Genomic DNA, 25,223 nt, shown 5'->3' with positions numbered 1-25,223 from the left:
CTATAGTTTACACATGGATGTGGTAAATACTACATAAATTAGTAATTTGCACTTAGCAAAATATTTACAGGATATTTAAATATTACATAGATAAATTAGTAATGGGCACTTAGCAAAATCATGATAGAAAATATATCATCTTGAATATATAATAATGTGAGCACGTGCCAACGTTATGTCCTTTTCTAATAATTTAGTAGAATAATCAATGTTAAGATAAACAATACACATTATCTACACCAGCATATAGGAAAGTTCGCCTGGAACTTTGTCGGTTTAAGTTATGTTCATAAAAAAATATAACGTTACGCGAACGAAGTCGTAGACACAAAGCTAGTACGATAACGCACGAGGAACTATGGATATTAACTATTTCTCTTATTATCATACTTATTCGGAAGAACCTTTCCGATCGGAAAGGATCCATTTGAACGTAGTTCTTAAAATATTCCCAGCGAAATCCTTTAATTTCCGGACAAGTGTCTTTAAATATAAAATTATATTTTAAGAAACTTGTTTAAGGTAATTTTACCTGCCTATCTGTCTATGAATTGCAAATTTATTAATGAAGGAATTCGATATCTTTAAAAAAATGATAGGGATATAAGCAATAATTAATAAAAAATAGTGTGTGTAAGCTAAATGTTTGTCTACTATCTAAAATATTTCTGTAAAGATTCAAGTGATTGAGATGTGAAGGAACTACATATATTTATCCTTTAAAATTACATTTATAATTTTACTCTTTTATCAATGCAATAGTCGAAGATTCGTTTAAGGGAAAAGCTCAGATACCCGATATTACAGGAATTAGCAGTCAGCAGAACTATGAGTCATGGGCGCTTTTGTGTAGAGTAATTCACGTATCTTCAAAGAAGGCTCTCTTGACTCGTTTTTCTTTTGGATTTAAAAATACAGATCAAATAAGAAGCGCTTGTTGATTTTTTATTCACAATTAAATATTAATTAGTAAGAGTAAGATTAAGTTTTAGAATGAAAAATTCAATACTGTTTGAATCCCGAAATTGAAAGCTTAATAAACGATTACGATGATAACGATAATAGGCAATGAATTGCCGTCAAATTGCTGTTCCCTATAATCAAAGTCAATAACTACTGAACCACTTAAAATAGAATTATAAAGTTCCCCCACATTTCAAGGTAACCGACATAAACATCGAGTAAAATTGATCACGTACATACAAAAATGAATAAAACAAAAGCACACGAGAACTCGATTAAGTAATGTAGATCAAGATTTATATTACTGCATTAGAATGTTGCCAACATCGAGTGATAAAAGACGCTTAAATGTCAACATTGTCACGATTGAAAAGAGCAAACTTGTAGAAATTTTTCGCAATGGCAAGACATATATGCATCTGTCATCGGACGCAAAAACTGGCGGTCTATTATTAAGCGGTTGAAATGTTGCCAGAACTACGCTCTTTTATTTGTTTCCCATTTGATTGATCGGTTTGATTTGATTTTGTGTTTAGTTTTGTTACATTCTGTGTTATCCTTTATGTAGAGAGCCATACACTCTACTTATTTAGGCATACGCAATTATATTATGAATTGAGTCTACAAAGTAGTGAAGTGGATACAGCAATATTATAAAAACATATCCTATATCTAATCCTGCTGTAAGTATCATACTTGCTAAATTCAAAACTTCAGATGAATTTTATTTTCATAATTTTTGACTTTATTTATGACTAATTTCATGAAACGCGTTTGTAGATACTAGCTACTTAGAATTTGCAAAAATATATTATGTATTATTTCGTTTTTTCTTCATATTATTAGCATGGTTTAAATGCGCTACTAGCCATGAGATCTCTATCAGCCAACGTTAAGCAATCGTATCGATAATATTTACATAATTCAAGGTATTTAAAGCAACGTTCAACATTCTCGCATTAAAATATATAGGCGCAAATTAACACGGTGATATTTTTGAACGCTAACGAAACACACATAGAATCACAAGTAATGGAAACAGTAAATCATTATGAAATTTACTACATATAACTACACCGAGATTTATCGTTCAGCAGCGAAAGAATGCGCAATAATTTAAATAGCGCTACACAGTTCTGTCGCTTAATGTAAACATGTTGTGGGCTATTTTCCTGTACATGCTTTTAACCCGCGAAACCTTAACGTTGGTTACAGAAAACAATGAACCCTTGTGGTATGAAGGCAAATTTATGATCGTTTTGCCTTATGATATTCGCCTTTTTGAGCGGAATGGTATTACGTGGTCGCGTGAACTTTAAAAACTAAACTATCGCAGCTATTAAGGTGAAATATCAATCGATCAGCAGCGATAAAGCGCTGGTAAGCGATTTATAATTGATTGAATTGGTTAATATGCCGTTAAGCCATATAAAGATGGGCATGATACTGCTGTTGCATGGGATTCTTTATTTCAGGCACTTAGTTTATATGATCTTATATAAATTACGATTTAATGCTGTTTCGCAATTGCAAATCTCTTATTCTGGGGAACATCACGAAATATATTTTTCAAGATAATGGAAGTCAAGTTATACAGGGTGTCCCACTGTTGGTATACTAAGCTCAAACTAGGTTATAGTTTTACATACACTGAGTACGTAAAAAATACTTATAAAATTCCAGACGCATTTTTTTTCAAATAGATGAATTCTTAAAACTCTATGTGTACACCCATAACAAGCAAACTTTGCCACCCGCACGTGAGCTATCGTCTAAGATTATGTTTTCATAGAGAAAATGCTCACATTAGAGAAGCGGTATATGCCGGCTGCGCGAAGCTAGAGAAGAAAACATGGATTTTCAGGAAAAAATTTAGCAAAAAATTTTTGACGTAATTTTGTTGTTTAAGTATTTTTTACATGATCGGCGTATGCAAAACTACAAGTCCCTTCGTGCTTAGTATACCAATAGTGGGACACCCTGTATAATACAATTGTTACTGCTGTCTACAATTCTAGTTACTATTAAACTGCTAACCTACAACGATGTGACAATAACTTCAAAAAGCTAAATATTTTATTTTATTTATTTATTTTTCAAGCTGATATACGAATATTCAGAATCACTTCGCTTCACTCGATTTTCTTTATGACCACGGAAGCTTTTTTCACTTTTTTCATAATAATACTTAAGTAGGTACCCTCCGAGCGAAAGCTTCGAATTTTAATGCCTTTCAGTAGAAATCCCATTGTGAATCACCCAATAATGTCATCACGCGATAAAATATATACCTACCTACCAAGTTTATAGTACTTCTTGTCATTTTACATTTAATTTGGACGATCTTTAATATAAAAATGAATCCCAAAATGTGTTGGTAAGCGCATAACTCGAGAACGGCTGAACCGATTTCGATAATTCTTTTTTTATTATATTCCTTGAAGTACGAGGATGGTTCTTATGTAGAGAAAACGTAAATATTATGTACCACGGGCGAAGCCGGGGCGGACCGCTAGTCTTCTATACCTAATATAAAAATGAATCCCAAAATGTGTTGGTAAGCGCATAACTTGAGAACGGCTGAACCGTTTTCGTTAATTCTTTTTTTATTATATTCCTTGAAGTACGAGGATGGTTCTTACGCAGAGAAAACGTAAATATGTACCACAGGCGAAGCCGGGGTAAGGCGAAGCCGAAACAATAATTCGAAAAGCAAATACAGTCATTATATTATTATTAAGGCGTGTACCGTCAGTCTCAAAGATGAAGTAATTTCGTAGATGCGTTCAGGAGTCGTAAAAATAAATAAGTTAGATATAAGCAAATGGAAATCTTCATAGTCTTATGGAAGTCATAATAACCTAACCATTAGTCTGTTTTATTGGCACAAATCACCGTGGGATGACCACAAATAGATGGGATTTGTGAAATATGAAGTTAATGATATTGTTATACGAATTACAATGATGGTATTGCAAACGGAAGGTACTAGAATGTTCCAAATGATCGTTGGAGTTTGTGATCCCATAATAAGGTTAGGGCTGTCGGTTATTATAAAAAAATTTAGTTTTCAGAAATCACTAAGTACATAGTATAAAACAAAGTCGCTTTCTCTGTCCCTATATCCCTTTGTATGCTTAATCTTTAAAACTACGCAATGGATTTTGATGCGGTTTTTTTTAATAGATAGAGTGATTCAAGAGGAAGGGTTTAGTATATATAATTTATTAGGTTTTAGGCAAAGCGGGCGAAGCCGCGGGCGGTAAGCTAGTATTATTATAAAAATTATCTTTAGAAAAGTTAAAAGTTAATTTTTTATGTTCAAAAATATGAAGTGCTAGGTTTTGAAATAAGATCGAAAGACTGCACGTTGACTTAATTTGTAGAGTTAATTATTAAAACTTAAGAAACATCTTAAATAAAAGAATTTTTAGCATCCTAATGAATGACTGTAAACAAGTTTTCAATCAATAAAACTACAATTAAAAGCTTTTACTAACAATGTATGTAAATCGATACAATGTATAAGTAAAGGTTAACGCATAAAATGCGAAAGCCTAGTTTCTTATAACAAGAGCGCAATGAAGAAGGTTATCAAGGTATTACTCATGCCACTTTATTAATACGATCACAGGGATATATGGTACTGGATAAGCCTTTAAATATTACATAGATTTTATATTATATAAAAATTTATCGATAGGTATTATAAATAGTCTTGATTTTTTTTTGAAGCTCTATTACGTCATTATTAATACGTGTTTTATTTTGTACATTTTTACCATTAAATCCGAATTTTATGCAAATTATAAATTTGGTGTCATGATTTTATTGCATTGACTAATAATTTATTTAAATTGGAATGAATATTAATCAGCTAATCCTTGACTAATTGGTACTACCTATCACCGAAATTAATGATTACGACAGAAACATCTGAAAATATAAATAACAGGCCATCTCTATGCTCTGAAAGTTAAAAATAGTAAAAAAATATATTTAAGTACTAAAATATCGACTATCAAAGCGAATGTTACTAAACGAATGCCGTTTTATGATAGCACATTGGCTTAGACAGTAAATTTAAATTCCTCTAAGATGTTATAAAATTCTGTTCGTTGTTACAAACTCTATGATGTTCAAAACTGTTATGTCGCATCTAGTTTTATACATCAACGTCGTCATCCATATAAGTATAATAAATATGTGCAAAGATTTAACGATAATATTAAATTGTGTAAATATTGTTTTAACAATGGATTGGAAAGTTACGATCCGGGACGAGAAGGCTGTATATTTTATGTTAAATATATTTGATTTATTGCGACTTAATTTTATCGATTCTGGATAAATGACGAACTTTTATAGAATAATAATATTCCATAGCCCAGTTTATTTTGTTTCCAATTGTCCTACATCACCGCGAAATGCCCAGGGCTGTATCTCTAGGCATAGTGCAGTCATGGGTAGGCTGCGGCTGGTGTCCCACGACACATTAAAGTTCTTTGTAGGGCCTCTGCGTGTTGGATCCGTGTCCCCTCGTAAGCCTTCCAAAGGACCAGGTACCTTCCTTATGATGGTACCCGAGTATTATGGAATTATTACTTAACTAGCTTCCGCCCGCGACTCCGTCCGCGCGGATGTCGGTCTTCGCGTGGATGGTTTATTTCTCCATTTTGAGTAACTCTGACTATGACATCTTATAAATATCTATTGGACCCAAATACGGCTAGGCCTATAATAATACGCAACGTGTGTTCGCGGTTCTACAGAACAACGTCTATGGATAAAACTGAAAAATTAAGATTAATTTTTTTTCTACGTATTTTTCCAGGATAAAAAGTATCCTATTTTACGCCCAGGATAATAAGGTATAATTATACCAAGTTTCATCGAAATCGAACCGGTAGTTTTCACGTGATGTCTTCACATAAATACAGACAGACAGACAGACAGACAAACATTTTTTTAATCACATATTTGGGTTTGGTATCGATCCAGTAACACCCCCTGCTATTTATTTTTTCAATATTTTCAATGTACAGAATTGACCCTTCTACAGATTTATTATATTATGTATAGATACTAACTGATCTGGAAGCCGTTATTCTGCCAAGACTAACCAAAGTTTTTCGACCTATTTTCACACCTACAAAATAAAAGAAAATTAAAAAAAAGACGGGTTGCACTCCGGGAGTGCCGGCAGAAGTGAAAACTTGATTATTAACGTTGAGCATGTTTGGTATCCATCCGTCTTACACTTTTTCGATCAGGTCACGTGTCCTGATGCGAGTTTAAGATTTTATACCCAACGCCGCTAAAGAAGTTTTCACTTAAAAAAAACTGTCAAGTTTCGGATGGGTATTTGTTACATATTTTTGATTGCTGTTTTAACTTTTAATACACACATTCAAATAGCAAGCGAAAGACAAGATTAGATTATACTCATAGATCTCTAGTAGAGATATTATATAGATATATACATATAATAGTAGAGAATCTCTACTATTAATTATTGTAGGGTGTAAAGAGTTTGAGTTCGTCACAAAGGAACAAAAATATCAAAACTTTCCTCCATATAATATTAGTTTTGATATTACGGCTTTGATCGGGCCTTGATATCATATGCTATGTATGGTAATACAATGCTCACAGTATCTGTAATCAGTTAGGCATAGGTATAGCATCTTAGGTCTTTTATCGGAATGGACCTAGCAACAACGCATTTTCATACGTGCTCTTGGTTGCTATGCGTTGTTGTGGTTTATGTAAATCTATTGTTGTTTTTAGTCATATTTTTGTGAAATGAATAAATAATTTTATATTTAGTTCAATAGTTTAAAAAGTAATTAATTTAATGATAATGAATTTTTAAGACATAAATTTGATTGGCAACATCCAATTATTAATTCAGAAAAAAAATGTGTGCGTGTACTAGTGTACACACGTAAGAAGTGAAACTTCTTTATGACCTTATTTTTCAAAAAATAATTTACTATACTTATGCAACTTTACAGAAATACGTCGAATCACGCGTGGTAGGGATCAGAAAAAGATGGCGCGTAACGGAAAAATGTCACGCGTAACGAAAAAATGTTACACTAAATTTTTTTTCAACCCCGATAAAGAAGTTTCACTTCAAAAATTGATTACTATCTTTCGAAGCGAACAAAGTACGTATAATCCTGTATCAAATAGTTCAAAACAAATTGTAAAAACGGATTTAACCTTAACTATTTTTCTCTACTATATATCTCTCGATATTCAGTTCCTGTTGTTCCTATGTTTCCTCTGTTCCACTTTCAAAAAAGTTAGTAATGAACTAGCTGCCTGCCGTTATTTCAATTTATCAAGGGATAGTCGTTACCCATATAAATTTCTATTCCCTTTTTATCTTCGCAGGGGTTAAAAAGGACAAGTGTAGGTCATCTTTGATCCCGGAACTTCAAACATTCCGGAATTTTATAAAGCAAAACATATTATAGAGGGTCACATCCGTAAGATAAATAAACTATGGTTAAATTCGTTTAAAAAAATTCCACTGAACTTTTCATTGGAAATTTATCTGAAAGAAAGCATACATTCTTGTAATTTTTATGATTAAAAAAAGAACTTATTATTATTATAGCTCTTAAAAAACCTCATAAAAATTAAAATTTTTATTTTCTTACCAAACACTTCATTTCCAGAAGTCTCAACAGATTAACAGTCCGTGTAGCGACGTTGATAGTTCTACACGCGGCGGGAGCCGGTCTGGCCGCGCCGAGCGTCCTGGTCACCCGGCCGTTGGCCAGGCTGGCGGAGTGGCTGCCGATGGACAACCAAACTGTGTATAGATTGGACGCGGGAGAGACTAGGAAGTGAGTGGAATTCATAGATTTTATTCGATTCATCTTTTTTGAGGATCTGCCGATCCCGCAAGGATGATCTGAAAATTGTACAAGGATGATCTGAAAACTATACAAACTTTTATGTATATTATAATATGTAACTTTTATGTACTAAAACGAAAAAAAATTAACGCTTGCGGTCATGTCAGGCCCATTGAAACATAATTGCTTAGAAAACGAACAAATTAAAATATGTAATGTTAACAAAAAACAGTTATGTATTGTATTCTGTGTTCTGTATTGATTCGATTTGTTGAAACTTTGTTGAAATTTTAATTATCATAAGAAATATGCAATTTTTAATAATAGTAATATTATTATGAAAATAAACCAAGTACCCACATTGCAATATAATCGTCCGAATTTTAATTAAAATGACGAACAACGAAACTATGTACATAACAAAGGAAATATGTGACCAAATGTAAAATTTCAGTTTGGAATTAAACACGACGCAGCTATCACTATCGTCTGTTTTCATCACAATCAGCCCGTGTACCAGGGATTTCCACTGGGCGTTATATCGGGGAGAAATTGGACGTTCTGACGGTGAGATTTCAGATTATTATCATGATTATAGATAAGAATAAACATTATATTATTTAGTATCGATAAACACTAAGTTGAATTAGTACCATTTATAAAAAAAAATCACGGATCAATATGTACTAACGGAATAAATGAATATGCGTGGTTAACTATCGTCTATCATGTAGGTACATATAAAAATGTTTAGCTTAATAAACCTAGATGATGTATAGAACTTTTACCACTGAAGCTCTGGAGATGATATTGAAAACATAAACGATTGATTGACTTTTTTTTCAGACCATCTGGATCTTATACAAGAAAGCAGTGGTGGAGATGTGAGCACTCTATCAGCAATAATCACAAATCAGGATCGATATTTACTACAGGTATATAAAATAAACTTATTTTAAGTCTCTATTACTTACGTTAAAGTATCGATTAATAGAAAGCTTCTTTAATACAACACTAGCTCTCCCCCTCTTAAAAAGATATGAATTTAAGTATATATCCATTATCCATCTCGAAACTTTCGTTTATTTTTACGTTTGATCGGTGGTGGTCGTGATAAATGGAAGATAATGTTATAATATAACTAAATTGTTTTCAGTTATTTTCTTCAAAAGGCGGCGCCGCAGCAGTGAGCGTGAGGGGCGAAGCACCGCGGCCTGTGCGCATGCGCCTGCGTATCCGCTCTCGACGGAGGCTCTCAGCGAATTGGGATCCTAGGTATTTAGATGATAAAATTATAACAATTACTGTAGTCTGTTAATAATAATTTAAAAAATCTTAATTATTTAGAAATATCTAGTAAAATTCATACATACTAAACTACATACTTGATTATATCTAATTATTTGAACTTACATACTTTAACCAATATCTCAAAAAATATATCGTTTAATATCATAGTATCTATACTCTATTCTAATTATAGTAGACCATATATTTTATATTTGCGTTTTGTAAAATGAAGACTGGAGCCACTGAACAACCTTCCTCGGTTCCCATTGACAGTTTCCCAGGCCCAGTTGCAATCAGTTATAGGGACATTTATTGAAATTTGAGAAAAAAAAATTGAAGACACATTTGAATAGAAATCGAAAACTTCGAAGTTAAAAAGATAACCGATAAACCGATGCCCCATTTCATCGGCCCAATTTCACAATGTCGCGTAAACAGTAAACACCATCCGCGTACATTCTCGGTAACCAATACATTAAATTCATATCATAACTGGACTACAGTATAAAAAACCCGTCAAGTGCCACCGTTATACTCTCACAAACCATAAATCCACGCTGTCTTTGAGTTCGTCACGAGTATAGATGAATTTATGATACCCCATATATGGCAGGATATGACTCGACTAGGAAACGTCCACACCGCGCTTTTTTATTCTAAATAACTTGGTAATTGCAAAAACTGTGGAATCCACAGAATCGAATATTCATTTTATTGTGATTGGCCGTCATCGATAGGTAAATAAAAAACTTGTTTAGATGTACGCAGCGTCATGTGACGGAGATTGACGGATTAGGAAATATACGTAGTGGTGATTTTTTGTGTAAATACTAGAATGTCTCCATCGAAGCCGCCAAGGGTGCGATTAATTCCTTAAGACGAAAAAAAGGATTCGTTTAAATTGGTTTAGTATTCTGAATTATTATGCTTTCTAAGTTTCTTTCTGTTCTACGTTTTTATCGCCGCGCTTGTAAAAGTCTTGGCAATATCGATTTATTCTCAGAACATAAAATGTACATACATTCTTATTTTCTTTTTTATTCTATTTCATGAAAACTTAACGTGCTCGTGTCCCGTGCACCATAATATAAACCCATTACTATTACACTATCTCGAAGAATAAACAATACACATCCATGTAATTCAGTCAGAATTCAAATTTAATTTCTAAATTAATTGTTAAAAATAAAGTGTCATTGTGAACGCAGCTTTACTTTATACAATCTAACACGCGATGGTTGGCTACGGACAAGCTTTCGGTTTTTCGCGTCCAATACACACCCTTTAAGGCTTTAATTGCTAAAGACGTTAACACACTTTGGTGTTGAATTTAGTTTTCACATTTGTTTTTATTTACGCCAATTTGCTGTCGTTTTTACGTTGATATTGATACAGGTGTTAATAATTATAGCTAACTTAATGAGCAATTGGGAATTTATATATTTATGATTATTTATGTAAGAATGTATGTTTTATGGATAGTAAAGTAAACATTAAACGATACTTATAGTATAACTATTAACTTTGCTTTAACTTTGCTTTTAAATAGTATAGTATTATAATAATATTATCTCTGGTATTACACAACACGATACGATGAAGTAGGTACCTACTTTTAGAAGAATATCTCACGACATAATATTATCCGCAGTTAAAGTAATGAAAAAAATATGATGAATCTAATATTTAGGTACTTTTTGGGGTGTAGAACAATTTTATATAGCTTTTTTATATTATGCGTGATTTTCCCAATGTTAAACGGTTTTGAGAGGTCGTTATCGGAGAAAATTGAGGGAAAAATTAGATTTCATCCTTTCTTTTACGAAAACTTTCTTTTGACGACATATGTAATTTACCAAACCAAATCATATCTATCAATCTATTATCTACTAGCTGTGTCGCGCGGTTCCACTCCCGGGCTCGTATTATGTGTTATTCCAAAGTATAGGTAGGTAACTTATATTACTGTAAAGTTTCTACCAAACTTGTCCAGTAGTTTGTTTCATGAAAGAGTAACAAACATACAAACCTTACCAACTTATCCATTTATAATATAAGAAGGAGTTATTTATAGCTATTCGAATCATTAACAATAATATAATACGGCCATAATTACTAGTAGTTATAAAGTATAGAAGTCATAAAACACTGATTGACTCCTCATTTTGGTTACATTGTTGCGGGTACGATGAGATCAAGCGTAGGTACTCGATCATAACAACATTCCATTAGGTAATTGTAGTGTTTAAAATAACTTGAAATATCTTTATAATTTAATTCATAGTATATCTACGAAAGTTAAAAAAAACTCAGTAGCTATATAAACGAAACTTACCTACTCATACCTAAATAACGTCGTTCAAGTTCTCTATTACGACAATCTGTCTAAAAGACAATCCCCATTGCTTTACCAAACGTAGATTAAGTACCTAAGTATGTATTTATAATTAAAACAAAAAGAGGAATTATTAATTAAAATGAAAGAAAAACGTAACAAGAATACAATTATAATTTTATGCGCAGAATAGAATTCGAATTACGAACACTAGGGATTGCACAGATTCTCAAAGAACTTTTTTTTTTCTTTTTTGATAAAGGCCACGGCTTATACAGCCAAAGATAATTAATAATTAGACTGGATTTTTATTTTATTGGAATAACCTTTTTTTATTCCTAAAAATATGTTTAGTAAGTAATATAATTATTTTAAATGCAGAGACTTCTTTACGGAAGACATCTCTAAAGTATTGATAATGTATGAAGCTAGTGTGGACATAAACCAAAAAGAAGAACGGATAATTCATGATAATCAATGTAATTGGCGTGCACAATTTAATTATTACTAATTTAAAAATTACCCCAAAGTAATTGATCATTCTCCATTCGGCACTATATCAATGACATTTTTTGCGCGGGTTCCATTTTGACATTTAACTCGGTCGAAAAAAAAAACAATGAGCTTCGACACGCTAGGTGTAACACTAATTAACAACATTTCGATTCTCATCTCGTAAAGTTTTAAATTACCCTTATGAGCGAACCATACTATTTGTAGCGAATGCAACTGCGAAGGAACGCGTAAATAGAATAAACAGTCAGCAAAGGCAAGCTTGATTCCTTCAACTTTTTGTGCAAGGGCATGTAGCGAATTAATCGATTTTACGCTTTAATAATAAATATTTAAAATCCGATTTCTTGTACAGCACGGCTTTGAACTTTACATGTGGGATAATGGAATTAATGTCTTATGCTGATTAATTTTTGGATCTAATTTTGATTGCATCTCGAGGTATGTAAAGATATGAAAAAGGTAAATTAACCACGCGTCTTGCCACCCATCGAAACCTTATGATGAAAATATGGCTGCCTGATTTCAAATTACGTGTTGCAAGTCTAATAGCCGTAAATGAGATACTGCAGAAAATATAATTAAATTAATTTGTACGCAATTCTTGTACTGCAAGTATAAATAAAATTGAACAAAATATATTTGTGCTATCTTGGATAATCCTTCACTTCTGCTATGAAGGCGAGTTCGTAAAAAGAAATTTATCTGCACATTTAATATTTAGACTCGATTTTTTTTTTAATATTTGGCTATTTCAATTTTTTTCAATAAACGAATAGGTACGTTAAAACGCACTAAAGAGATGAATCAAAAAATATAATCTTGGTATATTTCAGGTAACTGTTTAAAACCAAATATCAAATTCGTCACCGACATTCGTCAATATTATTTGTTAAGATTTTAGGTATCATTTCGTGTCCTAACGACATTGTTCTCAAACCGTGTTTTAAGCATTGTCTGTTCGTCGTCAGGCAAACCGTATTTCAGAAAACACATTCACAAAGTCATAACAAACATTGTATTACAATATTCCACCTTAAACGAGTCATATTAAAGTGTGTAGGAAGCATATTAATTAATTTTATAGCAAATTTCTTGCCTATAGCGTTTGTATGCATGCCGACTGTTATATACCTCAGTGATAACTTAACCTAACAGGACCTGATGGGTGGCTATTCTCAACACGTGCGACTTTTTCCACCACATAACTGTACGATAATTAAAAGAATATCGCCTAGAGAGGCAATAACTCCTTTTGTGGGTGACGCTAAATGTTTTGCTGGTTTGCGAGTAGTTTCTTCTAATTAGTCGTTATTAATTGTAATCATTATCCGCTTGTTGGGGGTTATTATAGTGCTTTTAAGGCACATTCTTGTCAAATATACGATGCCGCTATTATTAATTACAAGGTTTTGTGGCTTCTAGCTCTTAATTGGGAAAATAAACGTTTTATCTTCTTCAACTTATTATCTGTCGTGTTTCAGCGTTCATGGTGCACTCGAGTATTTCTCGCAATAAAGACAGTTAATGACACATGGGTGATTAGTGTTTCGCTTCATGATCTCTTCTATGAAAGGAATGTAAATATTTGCAAGCCAACACTAAAGTTTTACAAATATAACAATCCTTTTTCTGAATTTCTTAAGTCTTCTATAACCAGAAAAAATTCTAGATGCTTATTAATTATCTAAACATCGTTCATGTAATGATCACAATTCGAGAATACGACCCCAGATACAACTTTTTACCCCCCACACTATAAACGGACCTTTCCTTTAATGCAATTCAATAGGATTGACGTAATACTTAAGTCTACTACTGTCTAATAATTACCTCCTTGTGACCAGCTTTTTGTGAGCCCGAACCGCTATACTAATAACTCCTTTTAACGTTTTTAGACGCAATATTAACAGGTATTCTATCAAGTTTCATTATCTGGATAAACCTTGCACTGGCTATGCCCAGTTCGATAAGTTACAAGCCCAATGAGTGATAATTCTGCATTAATTTTCTGTAAAACGATCCAGAATGATTTGAGAAATTCTATTTGTATCTTCGAAATTGATATAACTAAGCATAATTTTTAACATCAACTAGCGGTCCGCCCCGGCTTCGCCCGTGGTACATGTTTACGTTTTCTCTACATAAGAACCATCCTCGTACTTCAAGGAATATAATAAAAAAAGAATTATCGAAATCGGTTCAGCCGTTCTTGAGTTATGCGCTTACCAACACATTTTGCGATTCATTTTTATTTATAAGAAGATGTTATCTTCGCAATAAACGATACTAATTATTTTGCTATACCTACAATATAATATTATATAATATCTTTTGAGAATGTCCTTAGAATTGGTTTCCTTAATCTGTTTAATAAATATTATAAGATATCTATCATTATTCTAATAGGTACTTTCTTAGCTGGTTTGCAATCTTATGTACACATAAAATAGGTGCATTGTGTTTTAATACTATCTGTAAACGAAAATAGATATATATATTTTATAACATCGCCTTATTTTTTCCAGCCCTATAGATCCCCAGATGACCACATACTGTGTGGTCGCGTCACATCGGAAGAACTACACATCCCTTTGCGCTGCTCAAGCAGATACAAATATCTGTACAAACAGACAAAACTTAGAAGATTCCTCTAATGAAAAGCGACAAAGGAATAGAAACAATCAAGCTCGTTCAGATGATGAAAACACAGTTGATATGGATGTGGATAGATATAGTATATTTGACGGGAATTATAGGAATGTCTTCAGGAGGAAGAAGTTTGGTGAGTTGATGATTTTATACTAAGTTTTCTACAAAATATTGATAAGACGATGTGAGCTAGGTTCTATGGTTCTAGGTTGTTAGAACCATAGAACGTGCAGTCTTGAAGTTTACTTCATTTATCTAGATCTTAGCTAAACATACATTCGCATGTTTTTATTAGTGTCTTACATAATGTCAAAATTCGAAATAATAAAATGAGATCACAATAAGTTACTTCCTTTTTATTTGAACGATGTTTCTATTATTGTAATTCTTATTAGTATTTGAACAGGTCGTAGTACAAGAGTATCCAATGAAGATCCAGTCATCGCCTGCGTCGGCGATAGAACTCACCATTTGATTGAAAATCTTGATCCTAGTACGGTAAGTTATTTTATATTTTTAAATTTTAACCATCGAATATACATATTATAATGATTATCAAAAGAACCAACTAGGTTCCACAATGAATTATCTTTTGAAATAGAAGAGATCTACATCAGCTAAGCTGCATACTGCATAGAATTTTGACATTTTTAGCCAGTAAAAATTAGTTAATTTTGCCTCATTGTTTCCACACTGTGGAACTATTTATACGTAATACTTCTATATTATTAAGATAGATGCTTCCTTATTATTTAGGTACATATATTTTCTCTTCATATTCTGCGTTGAAGACAATATTTCATTTATTATAACCTTATTTTTATAATCGTTAATAAAATCTTCGTAAACAATAGCTTTTATTTTATCATTTCCAGACGTATTTTGTCAGTGTCTTCGGAGTTGCAAGGGACAGGCGAGCGGGGTCTCTCCTAGCAACCGGAAGTGTCCGCCCTCGCACCTCCACAGCTAAGAGGCTAAGGGAAAATGTCCCTCTGAAGTCTGATGTTAAGGGAAAAAGCGTTTATTATTTTAAGGTAAGATTTTAGTTACTTTGTCTATGGATTAAATTAATGTAAAACTGTTAATGTGTTATTGTAAAAAGAAATTTTCAAATCGGACCAGTATTTCCTGAGATTAGCGCGTTCAAACAAACAAAACCCTTTACCTTTATAATATTAGTATAGATTACATCAGTTTCGCCAAAACCAAACATTAAAACTTGTATCTTTCGATTAAAGTTTCGGATTATTGATTTGATTTAATTTTTAGGCTGCTGTCGGAACGGGTGGTGGTGTATGGTTAGCTGTAACTACATGTGGAGGTTCCGTTGATGTAGAAATCAGTGTGAAAGGAAAACGTCTTTATTCGATAAAGGATATTGGTAAGTCAAAGTGTTATCGACACAATATATGGATTCAATATATATAAATACTAGCGGTCCGCCCCGGCTTCGCCCGTGGTACATATGAAAAATAGATGTTGGCCGATTCTCAGACTTACCCGATATGCACAGAAAATTTCATGAGAATCGGTCCACCCGTTTCGGAGGAGTATGCAGACTAACATTGTGTGACACGAGAATTTTATATATATATAAGATTTTTTTATAGAGAAAAATTCATACAAAGAAATATTAATTGATTTTGATAATTCTTGCCGAAGTAAATATTTTGAGTTTCATTAGCGTTGCGTATGCACTACTATTTTTCCTTGTTTCATTTCAATTAGGTGAAGCTATCTTATCTTCTCTGATTTTTTACCCTTTTACCCATCCAAACACCATTTCCAATACGTCAAATTTCTTTTTTCAATCGGGTATCATAGAAAAATAACTTTTTTCCCTGCTTACAGAACCCTATTCAAAATTCTTCGTACCAGCGCCCATGCCAAGCTCGTCTATACAAGAAACAAGTGACGAAGGCTCCGTTCAATTCGACTCAAGTTCTGAAGAAGCAAAGGTCCGATACATCATACGGGTGACGCCAAACAGATGGTACAGGGATACAGCTGTTAATGTTGAGGTGAGTACCTTTAGGTACATTTATTAAAAGAATTATTTTACTTGTTTCTTTATTCTCATATTGGGTGTAAGCACATTTTTATTGACTACATTAATTGTATTTTTGATTAGAGGTATTCGATTTTTAATTTAATTTACAAGATTTTTACTTTCTTGGCACCAAAAATCTCTCATCTGAAACAAGTGACCACACTTCATTCACATCATTTAAATGATTAGTAGTTAAATTAGATCTTAGATCATAATTTTCCTACTCTTTTTACTACTACTACTACGTAGTACTATTATATTATATTCTGTGCTACTACAGACTACTGCTGCATCAGAATAAAGTTCCTATTCACAAAAAAATAGTTCGAATTATCTAAGTTCTGAGCCTTTCATCTCCTATTGTCTATTGTATGTCTGTTACGCTTTCCCGCTTAAACCTCTCAACCGATTTTGATGAAATTTGGCACAGAAAATATTTAGACCATGAGAAAGAACATAGGCTACCTTTTATTGCGAAATATGTGCCACGGGCGAAGCCGGGGCAGACCTCTAGTATACTATAATTATTATAAAAAATGTCATATAAATTTCCTTTTCAGTTAACAGCATCAACAACAAGATGGGGTCTCAGTACCCCCGAGCTGCTGGAAGATGGCGCCACAGTCCGAGAACTGCGCCCGCGACGCTCCTGCAAATCTGTTGACATCGCTTTCTTACCGGCCAACCATAATGCTACCGATGTTATAAGGTATTTATTTAAAAAAATGTGTACGTGTACTAGTGTACACACGTAAGAAGTGAAACTTCTTTATGACTAAACTTCTAATAATATGTAGTGATAAATTCACTTGTTGCATGCATTTTTATCGTTTGTACGAATGTTGAAAACGCTGAGAGATATTCAAGATATAATTATTATAGTACAATATTATCATTTATCTATCTATATATTATTTCAATGTATTTTTTTTCACAGATACTGCATAATAACGAGGGAAACATCATCCATTGATGGTTACACTTGCATGCTCAACAAAAAATCTGGGGCAAAGGTTCAATGTATAAGTCACATGCAACGCCCACCGTAAGTAAAATTCTCTAAGCTCTATCTATATCTCTATCTATATATGCTTCTATCTAAGCAATTATGGCAGATTTTTTTTAAGTTATTAAAAAAAATAAAAATGGAATTAGCTACCCTACTATGTAAAAAATAAACTTATTTACTTTACTTACTTTTTTTCAGAACGAGGGTAATCGTACAAAAGGTCTCTGGTTTGAAAGCTGGCCGCAAATACGCCATTCAAGTGACAGCCGCCAACAAGGGCAGTCCTGTTCCATACAAAGTGTTGTATGCAGATACAAATGCGTCGTGCAAAGATTAATGTGTATTAAAATAAACGTATAGTGAATCAGTATTAGTTATTTAGTGTAGCTTTGATTGTATACCGAGACTGCTTTAATTTTTTGTTACGTTTTGTGCCATGGAAAAATCTAATGAAGTACAGAATTTTTATAAAAGATAAATAAATAGAACTGAAAGAAAACATTTTGTGCTACTTAATAATATTACATATTATGTAACGTAAATATAGATAGTTTTAAATATTTATAAGACATAAGAGGCATTTTTTGTTATTTATTTTATGTATGTACTTAAAACTTAATACTAACATCGCCATTTTATATCCCGCCTAAGCCTTATCCTATAGTTTTAAGGAAAAAAATTAAGTTAAAGATCATAAAATATATAATGGCATTTAAAATAGTTGAACAAACTGTAAGTTCCTACTATTTTTACGTGAGAGTGTAATGTTTAGCTAATAAAAATTATGAAATAAAATTCATTTTTATGGTATAATTTTGGATTTTTGTTACTTACCTATAAGTTATCTTTATATCCTGTTTATATTTCTTTGCATCAAGCTTTGCATTCGTGCCATTGTGCACAAGGTACGTGAGTGACAAAATATTGTCTGGGCTAATAATTAGCTACAGATAAACCGCTGCAGCTGTGGATTTTAACCGCAAAATTTTGTTGGAAATGACCACTTTGACGGTCACCGCTACTGAATACTCATATTGAAACCGTGGCTTGTAATAAAATGACTAGTGGGAAAAATTTCTCAGGATGTTTTTTCTAGTTAGAAGATTGATTATTCCGTCAGTCCTCGGATCACAGACACAATAGAAAATCTATTGTGTCTCGGCCCGATCGGGCCGCTCGGTGGTCAATGGGTTATATCGTTATCTATATAGCAACATAATATCATGATACAACTCTCTAGTATCGCGTTTTTTTAACCGTAACGATTATGTCTACTAAGCCGCGGTAACCAATTAAAAACTCGAATTTCTATTACCCGAATCTTAAAACCCCGAAAACGGTTGTTAGAACTTTTAAAAGACAGATGGAATGAATGACAAATTTTTAAAATTCCTTTTTTAATTTCCCAGATGAATCAATTTCCAGATGCACCAAAACCAGATTTTTAAAAAGTATTTTTTTGTTTCCCGTATTCTCATAATACAGATCTCATTATACCAGATTCTCAAAATACTTTTTTTTGTTCCCCATCGTACCATTTTCCAAATAAACTACTGCCAAATTTTCATAATCTTTTTATTTGGTTCCCATATAATCGTATAACAGATAAACTATTGCCAGATTTTCATAATCTTTTTATTTGATTTCCATACAATCGTGATTATACCTTTACTATCGACTGAAAATAAACATTGTCAGTAAGTAAATTTATTGTTTTACTTGTCCATTACAGACCGGTTTTAGTGTCAAAGTCGACTCAGTAGGTTAGGTTAGGTTTGAACTGTGACCCCCCATGCACGAGCCGAGCGAGCGAAGCGAGCGTGCCGCGGCAGCGGCCGGCGAGTGCCAGAACCGACTCGCTATTGTTTTACTTGCCCATTACAGAAAGGTTTAAGTGTCAAATTCGACTCAGTAGGTTAGGTTAGGTTTGAACTGTGACCCCCCATGCACGAGCCGAGCGAGCGAAGCGAGCGTGCCGCGGCAGCGGCCGGCGAGTGCCAGAACCGACTCGCTATTGTTTTACTTGCCCATTACAGAAAGGTTAAAGTGTTAAAATCTATTTAGAAGGTTAGGTTAGGTTCGTGCTGCGTCCCCCTGGAAGGATTACGTTTTGCTGGATATCGTTTATTTGAATTTCAAAAATCTGGACATTGTTTGTCTGGATATCAATTAACTGTATTTCAAAAATTTGTGTTTTAAAAATCATGTGTTGATTACGGTCATCTGGATTTTGTGCATTTAGATTTCGTATGTCTGGAACTCATTCGTCTGGATTGTAAAACGTCGTACAAATAAAGAAATGGGCAAATGAAATTCGGAGTTGCGATTATATGGCAAACAAAACTTCGAAATTTTAAAATTCGGGGTTATGAAAAAATGTCCAAACGTTTTCTGGATTATGATATTCGGAATATTAAAATTCGAGATTAACACGTTCGCGGACAGTACTGGTTTACAGGTTGCAGCTACTGAGACACTACTTTTTTTCATACATTGCCCAGGGGCGTAGTGTTACAACACATGGTTAAAAAACCATATGATATGACAGAACGGATATAGGCGTAAACGTCGTAAGTAACTCAGCGTCAGATTCATAGTCACCATCATCAGCAAATGGGTATGGACTCGATTCAGGGGTAGACGCTGCATCAAACAGGTCTTGAAGACGTTTTTGTTCTTTTTCAAACGAGTCTCGAGACGCCATTTGCAAAAATATTCGTTACAAATTTAGTTCAACAAAATCGTGTTCACAACAAACAATAGCAACATAAATATGTTGTTTACATAAGCAACTAGACTTGAATTAGTACATCCAGTATGAGTAAAACAATTAAATTACGTTGGAAACAAAATACTCAATTTCTAAACAACAATTTACACGCGGCACGCGGGATCACCGCAGCGGCGCAGTACTCGACTAACCGTATGCAAACATGACGCCCACGGGCGTAGTGTGCGCGGAGAGAGGGGTAAAAAAATATGAATGTATGCGTGGAAGTACCTTCCTTTGACGAATTTTTGTAAATAATGCAGTGACAGTACAAAAGTCGTAATTATACCTGTGATGACAGTACAACATGCCGTTCTTTATGATAGTATGAAAAATCGCTCGTCGTTTGGCGTACTGATTTTATGCAAGTAAAAACTGATACGTCGACAGACGTACTGTCGTATCACTTTTAGCTGTCTAGACGCCAGTGGTCGTTACTGTCCGCGAACGTGTTAAGATAGGTAACCCTAAGCCGCAGTACGTTTTTCCTTCAAGAGAGTGCCGTCTCTTGCCTTACCCGAATTACACAGCATGGAATAAGAGACTATCATTTAATGTTATTTAAATATTAAAAATTATTATGTTCTTGCTAATTAGCAACATAATAATATTACCTATTAATTTTATTATTATTGCAAATTCAATCAAACAAAAAGTTGAGTATTCGTGACACCTAACAGCGAATAAAGAAAACAAATATTATAACGTCATTGTCAAATGTCAATTCTGCAATAGTTGTCAATTGTCAGCTGTACACTGTCACATGTGGCGATTTGTTATTCTATTTCTTGAAATTCCTTTCATCTCTTACTAAAAATACATTAATAATCCAATATTGAGACTTACTATAATGTCTTCAAGCGATAAGGAATTTTTTGGGCCGCTGACATTGCACCAAAACGTACAAAAACCCAGTATTTTCAAGAGTGATGATGTAGTTGAAGGTGCTTGCCCTTTGTGTGATAAAAACTTCAATTTACCCGCTGCAGAGAAGGATTTACTAACACATCTATTCATGGAACACCGTCTAGTTATCGCAGATGTTAACCAAATAGCTGATTTACCTGCATATATAAAGTATTGGAAGTCCAGGTTCAAAGGTAAATTGCAGTGTTTTTACCGGTAATTCTTTACCTATATCATACACAAGTTGTACGACTTTTCAGGCATTCATTAGTATGATGGTATAATGATAATGTACAAACACACATCATTTGTATGAAAGCCCAAAAATTGTTTGATTGCATTTTATTCCATAGTGTAGGTATGCCACAGAGTATGTTCTTGGTCTTTGTTGTAGTTACATACATTTTCTAATTATTTAATGTGGCTTTACTATTTACTTTGATGAACTGTTTCATTTAATTGAAGAGCTTTGTTAATGCAATGCACTTATTAGAACTCTATATTTTTTAAGTTATTATGTTTTATTAAATACTGTACTCTCTTGTGCCATATAATACTGTGTGAATGAATGTAACATATTGTATAAATTGCATAAAAAGTATATTGTATTTAATGGTATCCATTTTTCCTTTCCAGAACAATCTCTGCCATATTTTTGCACAACAATGCTGCTAGACAAAAAACCAGATGGAACAAAGTCAAAAGATGAGGAGTATTTCCTCTTAAGTGATGTTCTACCGGAAGACAAAGAACTCAGATCTAATTTACGGCAAACAAAACTAGAGAAACTGTTGGAAAGACATGCATTCGAAAGAGAAGATAAAAATTATTCAAAAGAATGCCTATTTTGCCGATATGTTTCTATTGGTACAAGAGCAAGTTATCTCAACCATTTGTTTGAAAAACACAACTTCCACATTGCTAAACCAGACAATCTTATATTCATTGATGATCTCGTGGAATTTCTGGCATTAAAGTTAGAAAAACTACAATGCATATATTGTGAAGGTTTGTTCAAAGATCGGACTATACTTAAGGAACACATGCGGAAGAAAGGTCACAAGCGAATCAATCCCAGCAATAAGGATTACGATAAATACTTTCTAGTCAATTACGTAGGTGATAAACCACCAACGTACAAACATAGGCTTACACATACACAAAAACCGAATACACAGAAAACTTTAGATGTTGACAATGATTCAAATGCGGATAGTGATCCTGATTGGTCAGAATGGACAGAAGAAAATGGTCCAGTAATAACGTGCCTTCTCTGTGACCACACTGAAACAGAATATGAGGTTATACTTGATCACATGGAGCGATTACACGAGTTTTCCTTCACAAAAACAACGGTTGGCATGGACTTCTACCACAAAGTCAAAATAGTCAATTACATTCGACGTCAGATACATTTGAAACAGTGTTTATCGTGTGACACTAAGTTTGATGATCGGAAGAACTTAGAAAAACATATAAAGGAGACAAATCACTGGGTTTTAAGGAAAGAGAAGTGGGATCAGCCGGAATATTATTTTCCTACATATGAAGACGATTTGTTTCTCTGTTTTATACATGATGAGGACGAAAGTTGGTGGTCCAGTGATGAGAAAGACATTGAGAATCAGAATAGCATGTCGGATAGTATATCTAAGGAGATGGCAATGGCTGTGCTAAATGATTAGGAATTTTTTTATCTATGGAGGATTTATGGACTCTAGTTGAATTATAAAAATGTATGAATAATCAAGAAATAGGTAAATATAAACACATGCAATGTGAATTGTAACCAATTTTTAAGACATACGTAATAATCTAAAGTTAATTTAAATCTCTTAACTATAATGCTAAAATAATCATAAAAAATATAAAACCAGAAAAAAGGCAGAAAAAGTGTTTTAATTATTCAATTTTAAAAATCTTTCTATCTTTAACTATATAGTGATCTTTAAAATAAACCTATATAAATAAGAGTGTAAACTTATATGATATATCCTTAAAATGTATTCTGTTTAATATTGAGTCAATATCCAGTAATGGTGATGATGATGAGTGAAATTATTTTTTACTGTTAAAAATTGGATATTGGGTTGTGACTGAATATGAAATTAATGTGTTATTTGAGCAATAATTATGATAATCTATTTAAATACATTTTTTCTGGAGATACTTAATATATTTTGAAATATTTTTAAAATGATATTATATGCTATGAATTGCTGGTATGTATTTGAATTTTTTGTCCATAAATGTAAACTATGCAATATTTGTCTTCCCGTATGCATGACAGTATTGCATGACATGCGGCATGTGCAAGTAAAGTCATGTTCTAAAATTAATACTAAATAATCACTGAAATGAAAATATGTATATTATATTTAAATTTTTATTTACAAATATTGTCATTTGAATATGAAGTACAATGAGTTATATAAAAATATGAGAAATAGTAAATTGTAATATTGTTTGTAAATTTTATTTATATTTAGATTTTTTTCACATACTTACTTACCTAATGCGCTGATTACACTTAACGAGTACAGTGGCGAGTCAGTAAATACGCTCTCGGCCGAGACAGTTGCCGAAACGAGTGGGTGTTTACACGTATTTCACTAGTGGCGAGTCAGTTCAGTTTTGATCACGACGCGGACGTCTGCAATGGATCGAAAAAAAAAAGAATTTAAACGGGTTTTAAATCGGCTGTTACCAGATATTATTAACGAATTGTGGGATTTATTAGAAATAATAAATAAAAATAATAATTCTTTGAAAAAATACAATGACGAAACGAACGAGTGGCGAGTGGCCGAGTGACGCGACGAGTGCGTGTTTATACCTGCCGAGCGGGATAGCGAGTGGGTACTCGGCCGAGTAAACAAATTGGGATTCTAGTGACTGTCTCGCCGCTCTTCTCGGCCGAGTACTCGGCCGAGCACTCGTTGAAGTGTTTATACCAACCGAGCACTCGGCCGAGGACACTGACTCGCCACTGTACTCGTTAGGTGTAATCGCCGCATAAATGATTTCAGAAAAGAATAAACTATAATAAAATTGCATTTATCTTCATGTATTGTATTTTATTTGCACCAATCATAAAACTATTCCTGTAAGTAAATATAATGTTTGAGCTGGTAGAGATTGTCTAATCTAAAAATGAACGCCCCTCCACTAAACTTAATTGTTTCAATGTGTGAGGACAAATAATTATTGAACCACTTTATATGTGTGCGCGCGGCGATTCTACTGCAAACTTTGACTGTCTCGCGCACTGATTTGTCAACTAATCGGGCGATCAGTTCAGGTGCCTAGCATTGTATGGCGGGGAGAGCGCGCTATGTACGGAATGACACGTCCGTTCTGTCGTGCATCGCGTCATTTATGCACTAGTTGGCCAACTGGTCCTGTCGTTCGGGCATGGATTGGACTGGAGGACTGAACGACCAATGAGGCAGACCAATTTGTGTGTATTGCGTCTATACACGTACTTTGAATGTGAGCGTAAACACAGTGGAGGGGCGTTCATTTTTAGATTAGACAATCTCTACTTCAATACTTTAAGTTTATTTTATAGAAACAACAAATTGATAAAAAAAAAAATAGTTTTATATATACTTATGTGTAATTTAAATAGTAAATACTTAATATTCTTAAGACAGATAGGACTACAAGACTGGCTAATATTTTACTTACTACTACATGGCTCTGTACTACTTTAAAAATAAGAGATTGGCTCATCTGCCTACTAGGTATCTAATCATAGAAAATAAAAATTTTAATTCTTACGATACGTGAATTATCTTCTTGTTACATGGTCATTTAAATCAACGTATTGTACAATTTACTATTAATATTACTTGTACATT

The 25,223-nt window shown here is 33.3% G+C and overlaps 2 protein-coding genes and 1 long non-coding RNA gene across 4 annotated transcripts in view; 2 read left to right on the top strand and 1 right to left on the bottom strand.

The window, feature by feature from the left end:
• nord (neuron derived neurotrophic factor nord) overlaps positions 1-18,495 on the top strand; it is a 28,105-nt gene extending 9,610 nt beyond the window's left edge. The window contains exons 2-13 of one of the 2 annotated variants that reach the window (XM_089705747.1): positions 7,656-7,823; positions 8,290-8,402; positions 8,682-8,770; positions 8,992-9,110; positions 14,502-14,758; positions 15,032-15,123; positions 15,501-15,659; positions 15,895-16,006; positions 16,477-16,646; positions 17,236-17,384; positions 17,613-17,720; positions 17,883-18,495. In XM_089705747.1, coding sequence (XP_089561873.1) covers positions 7,656-7,823; positions 8,290-8,402; positions 8,682-8,770; positions 8,992-9,110; positions 14,502-14,758; positions 15,032-15,123; positions 15,501-15,659; positions 15,895-16,006; positions 16,477-16,646; positions 17,236-17,384; positions 17,613-17,720; positions 17,883-18,021 — 1,675 coding nt within the window. In that variant the 3' untranslated portion in view covers positions 18,022-18,495. Of the gene's footprint in view, positions 1-7,652; positions 7,824-8,289; positions 8,403-8,681; positions 8,771-8,991; positions 9,111-14,501; positions 14,759-15,031; positions 15,124-15,500; positions 15,660-15,894; positions 16,007-16,476; positions 16,647-17,235; positions 17,385-17,612; positions 17,721-17,882 lie in introns of both variants that reach the window. The other variant, XM_089705746.1, reaches the window with a different exon arrangement.
• Positions 1-25,223, bottom strand: part of LOC149480885 (uncharacterized) — a 462,413-nt gene that overhangs the window by 349,356 nt on the left and 87,834 nt on the right. The gene's annotated exons all lie outside the window — the stretch shown is intronic.
• On the top strand, positions 21,205-23,836 carry LOC149480886 (zinc finger protein 277-like). The gene is made up of 2 exons (XM_089705810.1): positions 21,205-21,554; positions 21,997-23,836. Exons 1-2 carry the CDS (start codon positions 21,305-21,307, stop codon positions 23,043-23,045), a joined length of 1,299 nt encoding a protein of 432 aa, XP_089561936.1. The 5' UTR covers positions 21,205-21,304; the 3' UTR covers positions 23,046-23,836.

Source organism: Colias philodice, chromosome 17, assembly GCF_061535455.1.
Source record: "Colias philodice isolate Cphi_HAF_F1 chromosome 17, ilColPhil1 Martin Lab GWU primary, whole genome shotgun sequence".
NCBI classification, from domain to species: Eukaryota; Metazoa; Arthropoda; class Insecta; order Lepidoptera; family Pieridae; genus Colias; species Colias philodice.
The sequence above is the reverse complement of the archived record's forward strand: the minus strand, read 5'-3'. Positions and strand labels throughout refer to the sequence as shown.

Coding starts and splice junctions, on each gene's coding strand:
- LOC149480886 (XM_089705810.1), top strand. CDS start 21,305: ATGTCTTCAAGCGATAAGGAATTTTTTGGGCCGCTGACATTGCACCAA. Junction 21,555..21,996: donor TTGGAAGTCCAGGTTCAAAG/GTAAATTGCAGT, acceptor TTTCCTTTCCAG/AACAATCTCTGCCATATTTT.